Source organism: Podarcis tiliguerta, assembly GCF_965153285.1.
Source record: "Podarcis tiliguerta genome assembly, chromosome: 11".
In the NCBI taxonomy this organism is placed as follows: domain Eukaryota; kingdom Metazoa; phylum Chordata; class Lepidosauria; order Squamata; family Lacertidae; genus Podarcis; species Podarcis tiliguerta.
Window position 1 is genome coordinate 36,405,370 of NC_139544.1, and position 15,337 is coordinate 36,420,706.

Here is a 15,337-nt window from a genome sequence, read left to right on the forward strand (position 1 = left end):
AAAAGGACATCAAGGCTGGGAAAGACCTCTCCCTAAGATGGCTGAGAGCCACTGCCACATTAGTGGGGCAGATGGCCCAATTATTTGACTCAATATAAGGTAGCTTTGTATGTTTTGGAAGACAAATATCTGACTGTGAATATGTGAATGATTTTTTTGAATTTCCATACTAGATATTACCTAATCATAGAAGATAAAAAGTAAACAATGAAAACACCTATTGTTACCTTCTCCAATAACAGGTCAGGAATTAGTAAAAAAATTAGTTGCATGATATTAGTTAACCATCTTACAATATGCAAAGAGAGAGTTTGAAAGCCAAAGATTAGCAATATGGAAAATAACTTGGACAAGCCCAAGGCCCATGTACTCTCCCTTCCCCTGCTCAACCTCAAGGAAGATAGAAACATTTGCTTTCATTTGTAAACTAACCACAGTTTGCCATTACATCTGTCATAAAATTTATATACCATTTGATTGTAAAAAAAAAAAAAAACCCTTGAAGCAGTTAACCAACATAATAAAACAATAAATTATAAGTAAAAGTCATTAAAACAATAAAAAAATTAAAACCATAGATATGGTGTTCAGGTGACGCAGACTGTTGGTTCTGGGGGACTTTGGCATCCATGTTGAGGCCATTAAATCTGGGACAGCTCAGGACTTCATGGCTGCCATGACAACCATGGCACTGTCTCAACAGGCCATTGGCCTCACACATGTAGCAGGCCATAGCCTATACATCTGATTTCATCAACTGAGCAGAAATAGGGTGATCGGAGAGTGATCCAGTCCGTTGTCAAGATCAGATCACTTCCTGTTGCATTCTAGGTTTTCAGCAGCTTTCTCCCTCCACAGAGGCAGGGGAATGTCCTTGGAGGCTGAAGGATTCAATTAGTTCCCAGACCCTATGGAGGATTTTCCAGCTGATATGACTGGCCCTGGTTGCCTGTAGAAAACATGGATGATCTGGGCCACTGACACAATCCCCCGAGTTCCCTCTGCCACTTGATAGAACCCTGTTGGCTTCTTTGGTATACGCCAGAGCCTTGGGCAATGAAACAAGCTGGAAGACGACTTGAATGCAAGTGGAGAAAATCTTCAGGCGAATGCAACAGAAAACTAGTGAGTGCTCATTATCAAGTTTACTCAGTGGCAATGAAGGTGATATAAAGCTTACTTTGTTTGCAATGTGTTTGTGGGTTATTGGTTTGTTTTTCCTTTTGTTTATTTAGTATGTAAAGTATTTTGTATTCTCATTTTGTATTTATCTGTTGTGAACTGCCCTGGGATCTTGACATGAAGGGCAGTATACAAATTTAATAAATCCTAATGATAATCTAGCTGAGCTAAAACCAGTGGTGGCTTGCTGTGATTTGTTTGCAGAGCAATTTGAAGATAAAAATCACTTGAATCAGCTGAGACCTTGACTCCACTATTTTAGCATGTGATTCTCAAGAGCCATACAGAGTTTGTTAGTAAAGCACGAGGATGTGGACAAGGTGCTGGCATCAGCACAGGTGACCATTTCTGTTCTTACTCTTGCTCTTCAAGGCTGGTAAAATCTAACAAGGAGGCAGCAGCTTGCTTGGCCATGCAAGAAGAGGTGGTCCTTGCTTGCCAAAAGGAGGTGATGGTAAGACCACTCAATAGAAACCTCTCCTGGATCCATAAAATCTAAACAATTAGTGACCAGTTGCCAATGTTTGTTTCTTGAGCAACGTTCTTGAGTGCATGGCTGCAGGTCAGATCCAGGCTCTCTTGTGTAAGACTAACTTTTCAGACCTATTTCAATCAGGGTTTGGGCCCAGCTTGGGCATGGAAACCACCTTGGTCACAAAGACCTTTGTTAGGAGAAACAGGCGGCCTGTGTCTCTGTTACTGTTCCTTGATCTCTCAGTGGCTTTCTATACCATTGACCACAGTATTTGTGACTATCCAAATTGAGGGTAGGCAGTGCCGCTTTTCAGGTTCCAATTCAGGGTGGTTATCTTCAGAGGCTGGTGATGGGGGAGGGGTGTTGTTCAGCCCTTACAGTGCTCAGTGCTGCAGGTTTGCAGGTTTAGGTTTTCCTATACTGAATGGGCTCACCCAGAGCTCTGGAGTACATTTTCAGTAATGTGCTGGTGATACATTGCTCTATCACAGCTGCAGAAGTATTGTGTCCAGATTAAGGGAAGTAATAGTACTGCTTTATTCTACCTTCGTCAGACCCCACCTGGTGTCCAATTCTGGGCACCACAATATAAGGATATTGACAAGCCGAAGAGTGTGCAGAGGGTGGAAACCAAAATGAAGGGTCTGGAAACCAAGTCTTTTGAGCAACAGTCGAAGGAGTTGGGTATGTTTAGCCCGGAGAAGGGGAGACTGAGAAGTGATATGATAGCCATCTTCAAATATCTAAAGGTCTGTCACATGGGAAATGGAGCAGGCTTCTTTTCTACTGCCCTGGTGGGAAGGACCCAAACCAATGGAATCAAATTACAAGAAAGGAGATTCCAACCAAATGTTAAAAATAACTTTTTGACAGTAATAGCTATGCAACAGCAGAATGGACTCCCTCAGAAGCTGGTGGACTCCCCTTCATTGAAGGTTTTTAAGCAGATGTTGGATGGCCATTGGTCAGGGGTTCTTTAGAAGACGAAGAGTTTGGATTTGATATCCCACTTTATCACTACCTGAACGAGTCTCAAAGTGGCTAACATTCTCCTTTCCCTTCCTCCCCCACAACAAACGCTCTGTGAGGTGAGTGGAGCTGAGAGACTTCAAAGACGTGTGACTAGCCCAAGGTCACCCAGCAGCTGCATGTGGAGCAGCGGAGATGCAAATCCGGTTCACCAGATTACAAGATTACCACTCTTAACCACTACACCACACCGACTCTTTAGTTATGATTCCTGCATTTCAGGGGGTTGGACTAGATGAGCCTTGGAATCCCTTCCAACTTTACAGTTCTACGATTCTATGTAGTCGTGGCAGTGAATCTGCTAGACTGGTGTCTTGCCTCAGTAATGGACTGGATAAGACCCAATAAACTGAAACTTAATTGAATAAGGCTGAGGTGCTGTTAGTGGGTGTTTCCCTCAAATCCATGGCTGCTCTGGATTGGGTCACAGTCCCTCTGAAGGAGCAGGTGTATAGCCTGGGGCTACTTCTGGATCCATTACTGTTGCTTGATGCACAACTGGCCTTGGTGGAGCAGATTGTATTCTATGCAGCTAAGTCCAGATGGCTATCTGGACAGAGATAAACTGACTTCTGTTGTCTACATTCTGGTAAACTCCAGTAAACATTACGGCAATGTACTATATACATGGGGCTGCCTTTGAAACCGCTCTCGGTTGGTACAGAATTCAACAGCCAGGTGGACTGAGTACGTAACACGTATCCTGACACAACTGTACTGGCTACCAGTAAGTGTCCATAACAAAGTGCTAGTTTTGACCTATTAAGCAATATGTGGTTCAGGACCCCAATACCTCAGGGACGCCTCTCCCTACATGAACCAACCCAAACACCGTGTTCATCATATGAGACCCTTCTCTGTGTTTCTCGCCCACAGGGATGCAGAAGGTGGCAACACAAGAACAGGCTTTTTCAGTGGTGGCTTCGTCCTGGAAAGCTTTCCCCCAAGGAAGCACAGCTGGCACCATTATGGTCTACTTTTAGATGTCAGCCAAATTTTGGCCCTTAATTCGATGGGTAACTAGCTATACCTGTGGCCTCTTTTGTGCTCATCTTTTAAGGGGATAGGTAGGATATTTTATATATGAATGAGTACTTGTATTACTGCTGTTCTGACATTTGGTTTTAATGTTTCTTGTTATCCCCCCCCCCCCCCCGTTGGTCAGTTTAAGACACTTTGCTGTAAAAAGCAGCAAATAAATATAACATAAATGGTATCAAAAGGGACGCGGGTGGCACTGTGGGTAAAAGCCTCAGTGCCTAGGGCTTGCCGATCGAAAGGTCGGCGGTTCGAATCCCCGCGGCGGGGTGCGCTCCCGTTGTTCGGTCCCAGCGCCTGCCAACCTAGCAGTTCGAAAGCACTCCCGGGTGCAAGTAGATAAATAGGGACCGCTCACTAGCGGGAAGGTAAACGGCGTTTCCGTGTGTGGCTCTGGCTCACCAGAGCAGCGATGTCACGCTGGCCACGTGACCCGGAAGTGTCTCCAGACAGCGCTGGTCCCCGGCCTCTTGAGTGAGATGGGCGCACAACCCTAGAGTCTGTCAAGACTGGCCCGTATGGGCAGGGGTACCTTTACCTTTAAATGGTATCAAAAATGTACAAATTTCCTTTTTCATTGCCACTCTGCTTAAGAACTGGATTACCCTACTTACTGCTTCTCTCTATGCTCAAGGCAGAAAAATATATTCACCACAATAAAAGCTGTTGGACACTTTCTTAAAATTATAAAAAGTGCTCTATAGTTGCTAGTTAAATAATCCCTTATGTGACAATTAGTTGCAGCACCTTGAGTTATTATCTGTCTTTTGGCATGCAATGCAGGGTTTTTGAAATCTTCTCTTGGCTCTTGTAAACCTAGGATTCCCAAATGAGCTACCTTTGTACTATTCTACATCATGGAATGATTGAAATTTGATGCCAGCTGCATCTATGTGACCAAGAGTAGAATCTGAATCATGCCAGCTGCATCCCATTTAGAGAGAGGTCAGATCTTGCCTTGATTGCTCATGCACCAGTCACATCTAGGCTGGACTACTGTAAGACACTCTGAGAGGAGCTACCATTGATGATGGTTCCGATACCTCAACTGATGCAGAAGACAGCCCCCCTGCCAGATGTTTTCTGGTCCCATGTGACAGTGGTCCTGTACCAGTTGTACTGGTTACTGGCACATTTTAAAGTCCTAAAGAGTTTGTGATCAAGTAGCCTGAAGGTCAGCCTACACTCATACAAGCCTGCTTGGGTACAAAAATGTGCTTCAGAGGCCATGCATCTAGGCTTGATTCAGCTGCCAAGAGATAGGGCCTTTGCTGTGATGGTACCCAAGTTATGAAGTTTCCTCCCCACTAAGATGGGCACAAACTTTTAAGTGGATTTCAAAACTTATTTTGGGCCACTGCTTCTTAAATGCTGTTTGTGAAGAATGACTGGGCTATTTTTTTAAGTATTAAGTATTTTCATTTATTTAAAATAAATCTATGCTGCTGTTTTACTTATTTTTATTTAATTAATACACACTTTATATACATACACCGCTGCCATCTTAAAATGTTTAGGTTTTCATTTAAAAATATTTTGATAGGGCTATTACTGAATTTTTCCATCTCAAAGTAGATTGAGAAAAATATATTTTAAATGTGTGTGAAGAGAGAGCCACATTTCATCTGGCATCTGGTATAGGGATTTTGGAGTATAAATAATTATGCCTTTCCTGGACGCCGAGATGTCAAGTGCTATCATTAGCACCATAATGAATGCAACTGCACGAGAGTCACACCTGTTCGATAATGCCTCCAATACTGGTGGAGGCAAAAGGTCATAACTTCTCTCCTTGGCAGCCAGCAATATTATGTGAGCTTCTGCAAAGGTTCTCTCAGATAATTTGCACTCTCTTACAGTATTTGTCATGTGTGTGTTAAAGTTATGTGGCCCTTTGGCATTCCCCCCCCCCAATGGTAATAACCAGCAAGATCACTCCCTTCCCTTCACAATTTCCTGGAAGTCTGTCATTTTACTTCTTCTCCAAACGGTGAAGTACACATGCCATCCAATTCTTTTCAGTGTAGGAATAGCCCCTGCACTAAGGCTCCTCTCCTTCCATTATGGATGGAAGGAAGAAATAGGACAGTATACTTGCGATGTTGGATTACCATTAGTTTTATTGCAAGGGACCTGCAACAAAATTCTGTAGTGCGCAGTTCAGGGTTCCAACCATTCCACCCCCCACCCCATTTTCTGTTTCATTTCCTCACAGTTAAATAGCATTCACTGCCCACTGAGCATGCTTAGTCATCACTGGGCTGTTTGCCTCCATTTTTTCTTTTTAAAAAGTTCTGTCAGCTTTGGTGGTAACTTGCTGTTGTGTGGATAGTGCGACATTGGCTACTTAGAGCACGAGGAGTTTGCAATTAGTGTGTGTGGTAGATCTATACAATCCGCCCCGCCCCCAACTGGCTAATAACAGAATTTCAAGACTGAAATTTGTTTACAAAATTATTTATTTAAAATATTTATACACCACTATCCTTCAAAATATTCTCAAAGCAGTTTGCATAGTAAGCAAGTTGAAGTCATCTTCTCGTTTACTGTTACTTCCTCATGAAAGGTAGTATTAACTGCCACAAAAACACAAATGCATTCCAGGGCAGGGGTAAAGAACTCCATACCCTCCAACATTTCTCCAATGAAAATAAGGACATCTTAAGAAAAAGTGGGACATTCTGGGATCAAACCAGATCAAAACTGGAATGGCTTCTGGAAAACAGGGACACTTAGAGGGTCTGGAACTAGTTCCCATATTTGTGAAGGAAAAATACAGAACTCAAGAGAAAACCACGATTAGTGTCTTGTGTAACCCATAGTGCTGTTATTGGCATATTTTATTTTTGCCATAAATGAAGCCGCTTCAACTTGAATTATTCTAAAATCAGGGTTGGGAAACTGCCTTTGGCTCTTGAGACTCTCTCTAGGTTGTATCCTCTCTCTCCAAGCCACATGCCTCAGCAACCTTACTTCACACCCTTGTGTGTTTTGCCTTGAGAGGGTATATCCCTGAGCTCTGATAATGACTCCTGTTTGCTATGGAAGCAGAATAGAGAGGGGTGTAGATAGAAATTTGCCTGCTGTGCATGCTTAGCATTTACATCCGCTGCTATGAGCACTTCTCTCTCAGTGTAAATCTTTACGCTAAGCATAAATAAATATTTTGTTCAATTATGCTGAAGATCAATTAAGGCCCTGCATTGACATGGTATCCTTCTACTTCTACAAAAGACCTGGATTATAAAGTAAGCAAACAAGGATGTTCGTGAAAGGGCAATTTCCCCTCCCCGCCCCTTGCAGCCAACTGTGCCCTCTCCACCTTCCAGGCAAAGAGGGTCAGGGACTTTCCTGAACAATGCAGAAAGGGGTGTGTGGGGATGCAAATTAAAACTTTCCTTCTGTAAACTTGCTTAACATAGTTTTAGTTCCAAGCCCAATTTTGGGAAATTCTGCTTTCCTCCAGCTGCTCAACTCCTCCCTTCCCCTCCCCCCCCCCATCCATCCAGTTTTGTTCAGGAGGGAATTGCCAGTTCTACAAAGAACATTTATTAAAAACAAAATGCTTTTTTGGAAGGGTGCAGATTGCTGCAAATGAAAAGGGGAGGGAAACCTTCCTTCTGCGAACTTCCTTGAATTAATTTCTCTTAAGATCCAAATAAACGCTTGTTATATTCATGAGATGATTGAGATAAACGTATGATGAAAATCATTTAAGATTTAAATTATAGTGAATTCAATGAGAAGAACTCCTGCTTTAAATCGCAATCCTATACACATTTACACGGGAGTAAACCTCATTAAGCATAATGGGACTTACTTCCAAGGAAATATGCACAGGCTTCTACTGTTAGGCTACGTAACTATATGCAAGCCTGAACTGGAGGAGAACTCTGAAAATGAAATATGACACTACTTTGTAAATTTGAGCCATTGAAGACTATGTATTAAAATGCATTAACTATCTGTTATTAGATGTTTCCTGTGTTACTTTCAATTAAAACATATTTACACTGCATTATGGTTTTTAAGAACGTTGGTCAGCAACATGTTTATTAAACATGTTTATTATTGTTGTTTTTAAACTCTATCCCCTGAATGTAGAGTTCCAAAATAATGTGTGCTTTTTGTCTGCTGACGTGTAGATATATCACTGGTTTAATAATAGAAACCTGCCTTCTACAATGCCAGATCATGGGGTCCATGTGGTTCACTACAGGGTTTCAGGCCAAGAGCCTTTTCCAGCCATACCTGGAGATGCCACAGATTGAATTTGGGTTCATCTGCATGAAAAGCATGTACTCTATCATTGAATTTTTGTATTTATTTGTAAATAAAATACTCCAGCAATTTTTACCCTGACTTTTATATTATTTTTACTTATCATTTGTGACTAGGCACCATTGCTTTTAATTAGTTTGTTTGCTGCTAGAAAGGACCCATAACATATGAATCCGCACAAATCTTTCCTGAAAACTAGCACTGCTCATTTCCCTTCAGGCAAGAGGGCTACCCTTGGGATGTCTGGCCAGATCCCAATAAGGGTTGACCATAATTTATACAAAAGTACTTTTGCTTCATGGGCATGAAGCAAAGGAAGGAAACAATATTGCTCAGAATTTAAATTCTGATAATTTCCTGAATAATTTACTTTTGAACAAAAGGCAGAATGTACAAGGATGACAACACTGATACCAGACCAGGTGGAGTTTTGAGTGCTTTTTTTCTGCAGTGCATGACACTTCTATTTAAAAAGGACTAGTTTGCTGTTACAAAAGGATTTTGGTTGTGTTGATGGTGAAACTTCTGGCATCAACTGATGACGCCTTAACATATTTGCAAACACTCTAAGAACTGAGAATGGGAATAGGAACCATGGAACACACAGATGCAAGGTCCTTTGAGAGAAGCTAGGAGTTGGTGGATTGCAGGAGCAGTTTCACAGAGCTAAAACTGTTCATGTGCACACCTGCCTCTCTTCGTATAGAGAAAAGACTCATCCATAGTCTAAGCTGTATATTGCTGGGAAAGAATGAAATGAGTGTGGTACAACAAAGAATGCTGAGCATGAGCCAAAGTAGCTGATAGAATAGAAGAAGGAGTAGTAAGCAAAACAAGGGTTTGAAGCAACTGTAATTGGTGCAAGAACAGAACTTGGGATAAAAGAGGAACCAAGGAAGGAAAGGACCTATAGAAAAATTAATACTGGGCTAGGGTTGCTACGTTTTTGCTTGCAGTGCCATTATATTGTTATAATCTTCTACCCTGGGACCTTATGATGAAGGACAGGTAAAAAGCCAATTTATCTTTAGCATTTATTGATGTGATTTAAAGCAAGGATAAACTACACACATAGGAAGGTTGTGCAAATTGAAGATGATGTTTGGATTCAAATTTAAGATATTTAAGGAATATAGTAAAGCCTTTAATTTAAAAAAAAAAACTTTTTGCTAAACAGTAAAGTTATAAATGCCTCAGTACAAAAGTAATACATATTTAAAAAATGCAAGCCAGTCTTCAAAAGGTAAATTTCTATAGTCATTCTTTAATAATAACCCATAGGAGAGAAACAGGGTCTTAACAAATTTGTTACAGTAATGGATATACATGCAGCATTATCAAATGGTTTGCTATACAGAGAATAAAAATTAAATGAAATCCATGATCTGAAAGAACCTCTTCACTATGGCAATAAATCAGGTTTGTTTGTGGGGTTTTTTTTGCCAAAACGTTGAACAGAAAAAAACAATTACTTAAGTAGGCAAGCAATCACATCACTGTAAATCTATTTCTGTTAGTCCTACAATGTATTTTCCAAACACACTATATATTAAAATGTTCCAATAAGAAGATATATGACACAGTTTATGATACTGAAAAGATACTTAGGAACATCTTCAAGTCAGTGTGGACAAGAAATTTTAACAGGACATCCGAAATATCTGAGAAGCTGTCTCCAACCTGCTTATTAATCTCCAGTTTTTAAAGGTTATTAAACAACATTCCACTTGTTTTCAAGCAATGTTCTGGTTTTCTTGTAAAATGAACATTTAATAATGTAAAGGTTGATTTTAGAAGCATCCAAAATTGGATTCAAATTTATAAATGTGGCTAGCTTTCCAGCAACCCCCCCCCCCCACTTTCACAATAATAAGTAAATTATGCACATGCAAAAACTTAAAACATCTAGGATGGCTATTCCGCCCCCCCCATGGTCTCCTTTGAAAAATATCCAAAAACCCAATTAATACATTTTTTTTGCCAAAGTTTTCATATCAGGGAAAGAGCTCTATTGAAAATTTCACCTTTTTGTTCTTAAAAAGTGGGCAGCAGATACAACAGTAAGCACAGTGGTGCCTCGCAAGACGAATAGAATCTGTTCCGCGGTTTTTTTGTCTTGTGAAGCAAGCCCATTAGCGGATTAGCGCTATTAGCAGTTTAAGGGCTATTAACGGCTATTAAAGGCTTAAGGGATTAGCGGATTAGCTGCTAAAAGGCTATTAGCAGCTTAGCGCTTTAGAAAAAGGGGTTGGGGAGTGGAAAAAAATCGCAAGAATCGCAAGACATTTTCGTCTTGTGAAGCAAGCCCATAGGGAAATTCGTCTTGCGAAGCACCTCTGAAAACGGAAAACCCTTTCGTCTTGCGAGGCATTCGTCTTGCGGGGCACCACTGTATAAATCTTCAGCATTTCAGAGCCACAGAACAGGGGATGTAATTCCCACTCAGTTATATGTTCCCATCAGCACGATTACCACAACAGTCCATTTTCAGAAGTCAATTTGAGATTCTTCTCCCACCCTTTCATTCACTCATACCTGCATACACCCGCACACCCCTAACTTACAGAATAGAAACCGAAGTATTTGTGAACACAATTTTTTTGATCTTCAAAGAAACATACCTTTCTGATAAAAAAAAATCCTAGGAGTTTCTAAAAGTCTACAAACTCTCTCCATCAAGAAGAGCCCATAACAAAGCAGTTGTCTATAAAAATCTACACTGAACTTCAACATATACCAGTATGTTGACAATCACCTCTGCATATTAAATCATAACTTGCTGGTGAAATCTAGCTGTAAGTAACTTAAGATGAGACTGTTCACATGAGATTCAGGCAACAAATATTCTTTTCTTTCAGCAGAAGGTTGAGTACTGGAAGACCAATTCAAAATTTTGAAGCCCGATAGCACGATACTGTAAAAGATTCTCTCTCAAAGTATGTATACATATTGTAGAAATGTACATAGATCAAATTTAGACTTCTGCTACTAACGATACAGTTTAAACTGTAGTACAATTACTTATTTTCAGGGAAATAATAATATCTGCTGTTAGTCTGAGTGACAGTTTTTAAATTGTTATTAAAAACAGACACAATTTGTTGTTGTTTAGTCATTTAGTCGTGTCCGACTGTTCATGACCCCATGGACCAGAGCACGCCAGGCACTCCTGTCTTCAGACACAATTTACCACAATGTAAATAGGAATTGGTCATTTTGCAATAATCAAGATAGGTTACCAAAGTCACTTCAACATATACTTTTCAAGTTATTTAGCTCAACTCATGATCATATCTTTTGATGGCTAGAGTAGTAAATGTGTCTGGACAAATTTGGTACGGTTTCACCTTAACCATAATCTGGATCCTAATATCCAGAGCCCATATCTGCACATACAGTTCTCATCACTGGTAAGCAATCTCAAATTAATCAGCTGTTTGATATGGGGATGATGAGATTGTATTTTGGTCTTCTTTCCCCATCCCACAAGTGATTGGGACTATCTAAAATAGAAGGTGGGCACAGTTCTGTGCCCACAGGTTTTTAGATAAGAATTGGAAACTACAGCAGCTCAAAATAATTCAAACACTCTGCTTCAACTTAATGTGCTTTAGTGCAATATATAAAAATTACATTAGAAAAGTTAAAGTTCAGCCCTTCTAGATGCGAAAAGATGGTTCACTATATAATAAATGTCAAACACCTGCCTGCTCTTATTCATGTGAAATATCACAATTCTGATTTCATCAATGTTTTAATCATCAGGCTGAAGGTATTATATAATGTCATATTTTCCCATAAAACATACTTGTTTTGGATATTAGCATTTCCTTTGACATTCAAGACCTGCTTAAGTGTCATTTTTAAGTGCAAAAGAGAATAATACCACGTAGCTCAAGAATTTGAAGTAATTCTCATTACCCACAAAATACACACACTAGACCAATAATTCTTGAAGCAGTATAAAATATTCTTGTACACTAGAAAGTTAAAGGTTGCAGCATAGTGTGATCACTCATCCTATATATTAACAGCAAACTCAATTCTCCTAGTGTGGATCCTTATGTAACCGTAATAGCACCATCCAAACACAACAGGGAGGAACCTGCCAGCTGGGAGGAGCCCAAAGGGCTGCAGAAGCACAAGCAGTTTTTAAAGCCACTTCCCCAAAATAGCCCAGTGAGGAATGAGCATGCTCAGTAGGCCTGGATTGCTGACCAACAGCGGGTGAGTGGGGGTGGGGGCAGAGAGGAAAACAGGGGATAGGAGGTAAGAAATTAAGAATTCTGACATGGCTGACTGGCACCCTGGACAGAAGCACTCCACACTGCAACATTTTGTTGCAGCTTCTACTCCCCCTTCTTCTTCTTCTAATCTGCATTTAGTCCAAAGTATTAAAGTCTCAGAGGCATCTGTATTGAAGCTCATGTTGAAGCTCAAAAGCAGCCATTCTATTCCATTTCCTTTTCTTTACTTTAAGGAAAGGGTAAGACATAAATGAGCTATGCACACAGGAGCGCAAAACCTGTGAAGTTTCTTGTTTTTGCTGCAGTGGTTTCCCTCCTGAAGAGACAAGCTTCTTTTTATACTGAACAGTAGTCCCTTAGTAATAGTGTGGCTCCTTCACTGCACCCTCTGCACAAATGCCTCTTTGGACAGAGATCCACGCTGCAAGCATCAAGTCTTTTAAAATTTTAAATTAAACAAATGGAGAAAGAGGCCGTCTTAACAATAAAGTGCACGCGTATTACTTAATAAGGATGTGTGAATGAAATCTGTACCTATGCGCAAATGGTAATGCATTCTGGGTTGGTTCAGCCCTTGGTTCTGAGTTTTGCGTCACTTCTGGGGTTGTTCTTTCATCATCTGTTCCATTAATACTCTCAGGTGTAAGAGGAGATTGAATATCACCTCCTGCAGATTCCTTAAAAAAAGAAAATTATGGTTACACACTGAATTATGCACAAATGTACTTCCAATATTAGACAAACATCCAAGTACTAGAGTTGACTTTTACACCTATTACACCCTTAGCAGATATTGGGGGGGGGGGGGGAATGGCAACGTTTCCCTCCATCATTTGAAAGAAAAACAAATGAATTAATTGGTGATCTTTACTTCCATAGGGAACTGGCCTAGAATGCCCATTAAGACCATTTAGTTTTATGTGGTAGAGTACTGGCTTCTGTTACAAAATAAGTGTCACATCTCACTATAAGAGATCATATATATGACCATGTTTCCATCTTTACTAGTAATCAGTATGCCCTGGGCCACATGTATACCAAATTACAGCTTTCTGGTTGATTTGGAGTACTTTAACAATTTTGGGTTAAACTTCAGACCCTTGCTTTTGAAGGCAGGAGGGACAATTTTCAGTTTTCTCTAGTTAAGCAGGGTGTCTAGGATAATGTGCGCTCCAAATTTCAATTTTGGGAGCAGTATGGTAGTACTACAAATATTATGGATATGGTAATGTTTCCACTTTGGGGACTCTGGATCCCATTTTCTGACTTTTCTAGTAGTTAAAGACATATACACCACATTTAAGTTCCATTTTGTATGGAAATAAACTAACAAATGCAAAAGACCTAAGATACCTATAGTAGTTTGTATATCCCACTAACTCAAACACAGTTGTTATTACATTTGCTGTATTTAAGATGTTCCTCGTTATATAACAGATATCCATTTAAATCAGCCTTTGTGTACCAATATGAAATGGGAGTTTTACACAACAGCTTAAAAACATGTGTACTAAAATCCAGAGCAAATGAATACAAAATTGTCCTGTACGTTTGCATAAATGACTCAAATTCTGTAAGTCAGGTTGTCATAGGAATTTTTTAAAAACCAAGATAGATCAAATACTTCTTGTCACATATTAATAAAAATCACATTAGCTGGAAAATTCTTTACCATCTGGTTGCAGCATATTTAAAGATGCCTTATCACCTAAGGCTAGGTCTGAATCAAATGGAAATCCCTCCCCTCTCTTCTTCCACACCCACCTACATCCCTATCCATATGATAGTCAGGGAACTTACAACACCTCATGAATTAATAGTTTACTGCAATGCATTATATGTGGGGCTGCCTTTAAAGACAGTTCAGAAACTATGGTTGATACAGAACTCAGCAACCAAATTGTTGGCTGATGCAAAATGGTTTGAGTATATAACGCCAATTCTGGTACATTTTCAATTAAATTCCAGACCCAGTTCTAAGCTTTAGACCTATAAAGCTTTATGGGGCTCAAGACCGTAATACTTCAAGGACCACCTACCCCTACATGAACCAACCCAGACCCTGCATTCATTACCTAAGGCCCTTCTCTGTGGAATAGGGGAAGTACAGAAGGTGGCAACATGAGGACGGGACTTTTCAGTGGTGGCTCCCTGCTTATGGAATGCTCTTCTCAGGGAGACATGTCTGGTGCCATGACTAGCGACTTTTAGGCACTAAGCAGAAACGTTAATTTTCAGCCAGGCTTTTTGCCTTCAACCTGGAGAGTTTTAAATATTGTGGCCTCCTTCAGTGGATGGGATGTATTAGACCGTATTTTATATATATGAATGTTTTAAGGGTTTTGTTGTATTGGTTTTAATTTTTGTATTATATTGTAAGTCACTTTCGGTTTACTTTTTGTAAAAAATAACACAGTGTTTCTGTTAGTAACTGAAATTTAGTTAGGGATTGGAAGAACAGAATTAATAGTGCAACTGTCAGCAAAGGTGATCATGCGATAGTGATTCTTCTTCATGTTGGTATTTAACATTAATTACCTAAAACAGTCTTCACCAGTTACCGTACATGTAAACAGAAAAAAACTCATGAATTAGGAAACAGTAAGGTTGCCATATTTCAAAAAGTAAAAACCAGGGCACCCCAAAAGTTGTTGAGCTTTTTTAAAAAACAAAAAATACAAAAAAGCACCACCTTTCAGAAATCCCCCCCAAACATCAATTCTGCCTTTGAAATCCCAGTAATGTCTAGAATAATCCGGATATATGGCAGCCCTAGGAAACAATTCAGTTCAAACTGCATACTGCCAACTTTCTTATTTTCCCTATTACGTTATCATCCATTCACAGGAATAAATATATGAGTCCTGGGTCTTGTATGAGGAAAAACTCAAAGACACTCACTGCCATTTAAAGCAATGTGATTCATGCTGACTGGTCAGGGAGGTTTACACAGTGTCCTGGATATTGCATGAACCTAACCCTTTGGACCATGCTACTCTGTGACATGCAGGTGGTGCTGTGGTCTAAACCACTGAACCTTGGGCTTGCTGATCGGAAGGTCAGTGGTTCGAATCCCCGTGATGCG

General features: G+C 40.1%; 1 protein-coding gene across 5 annotated transcripts in view; it reads right to left on the minus strand.

Moving 5' to 3' along the window:
• The window catches only part of HOMER1 (homer scaffold protein 1), a 75,746-nt gene that overhangs the window by 17,569 nt on the left and 42,840 nt on the right, over positions 1-15,337 (minus strand). For all 5 annotated transcript variants that reach the window (XM_083404217.1, XM_083404218.1, XM_083404216.1 and 2 more), the window contains one exon: positions 12,787-12,929. In XM_083404217.1, coding sequence (XP_083260343.1) covers positions 12,787-12,929 — 143 coding nt within the window. The remainder of the gene's footprint in view (positions 1-12,786; positions 12,930-15,337) is intronic.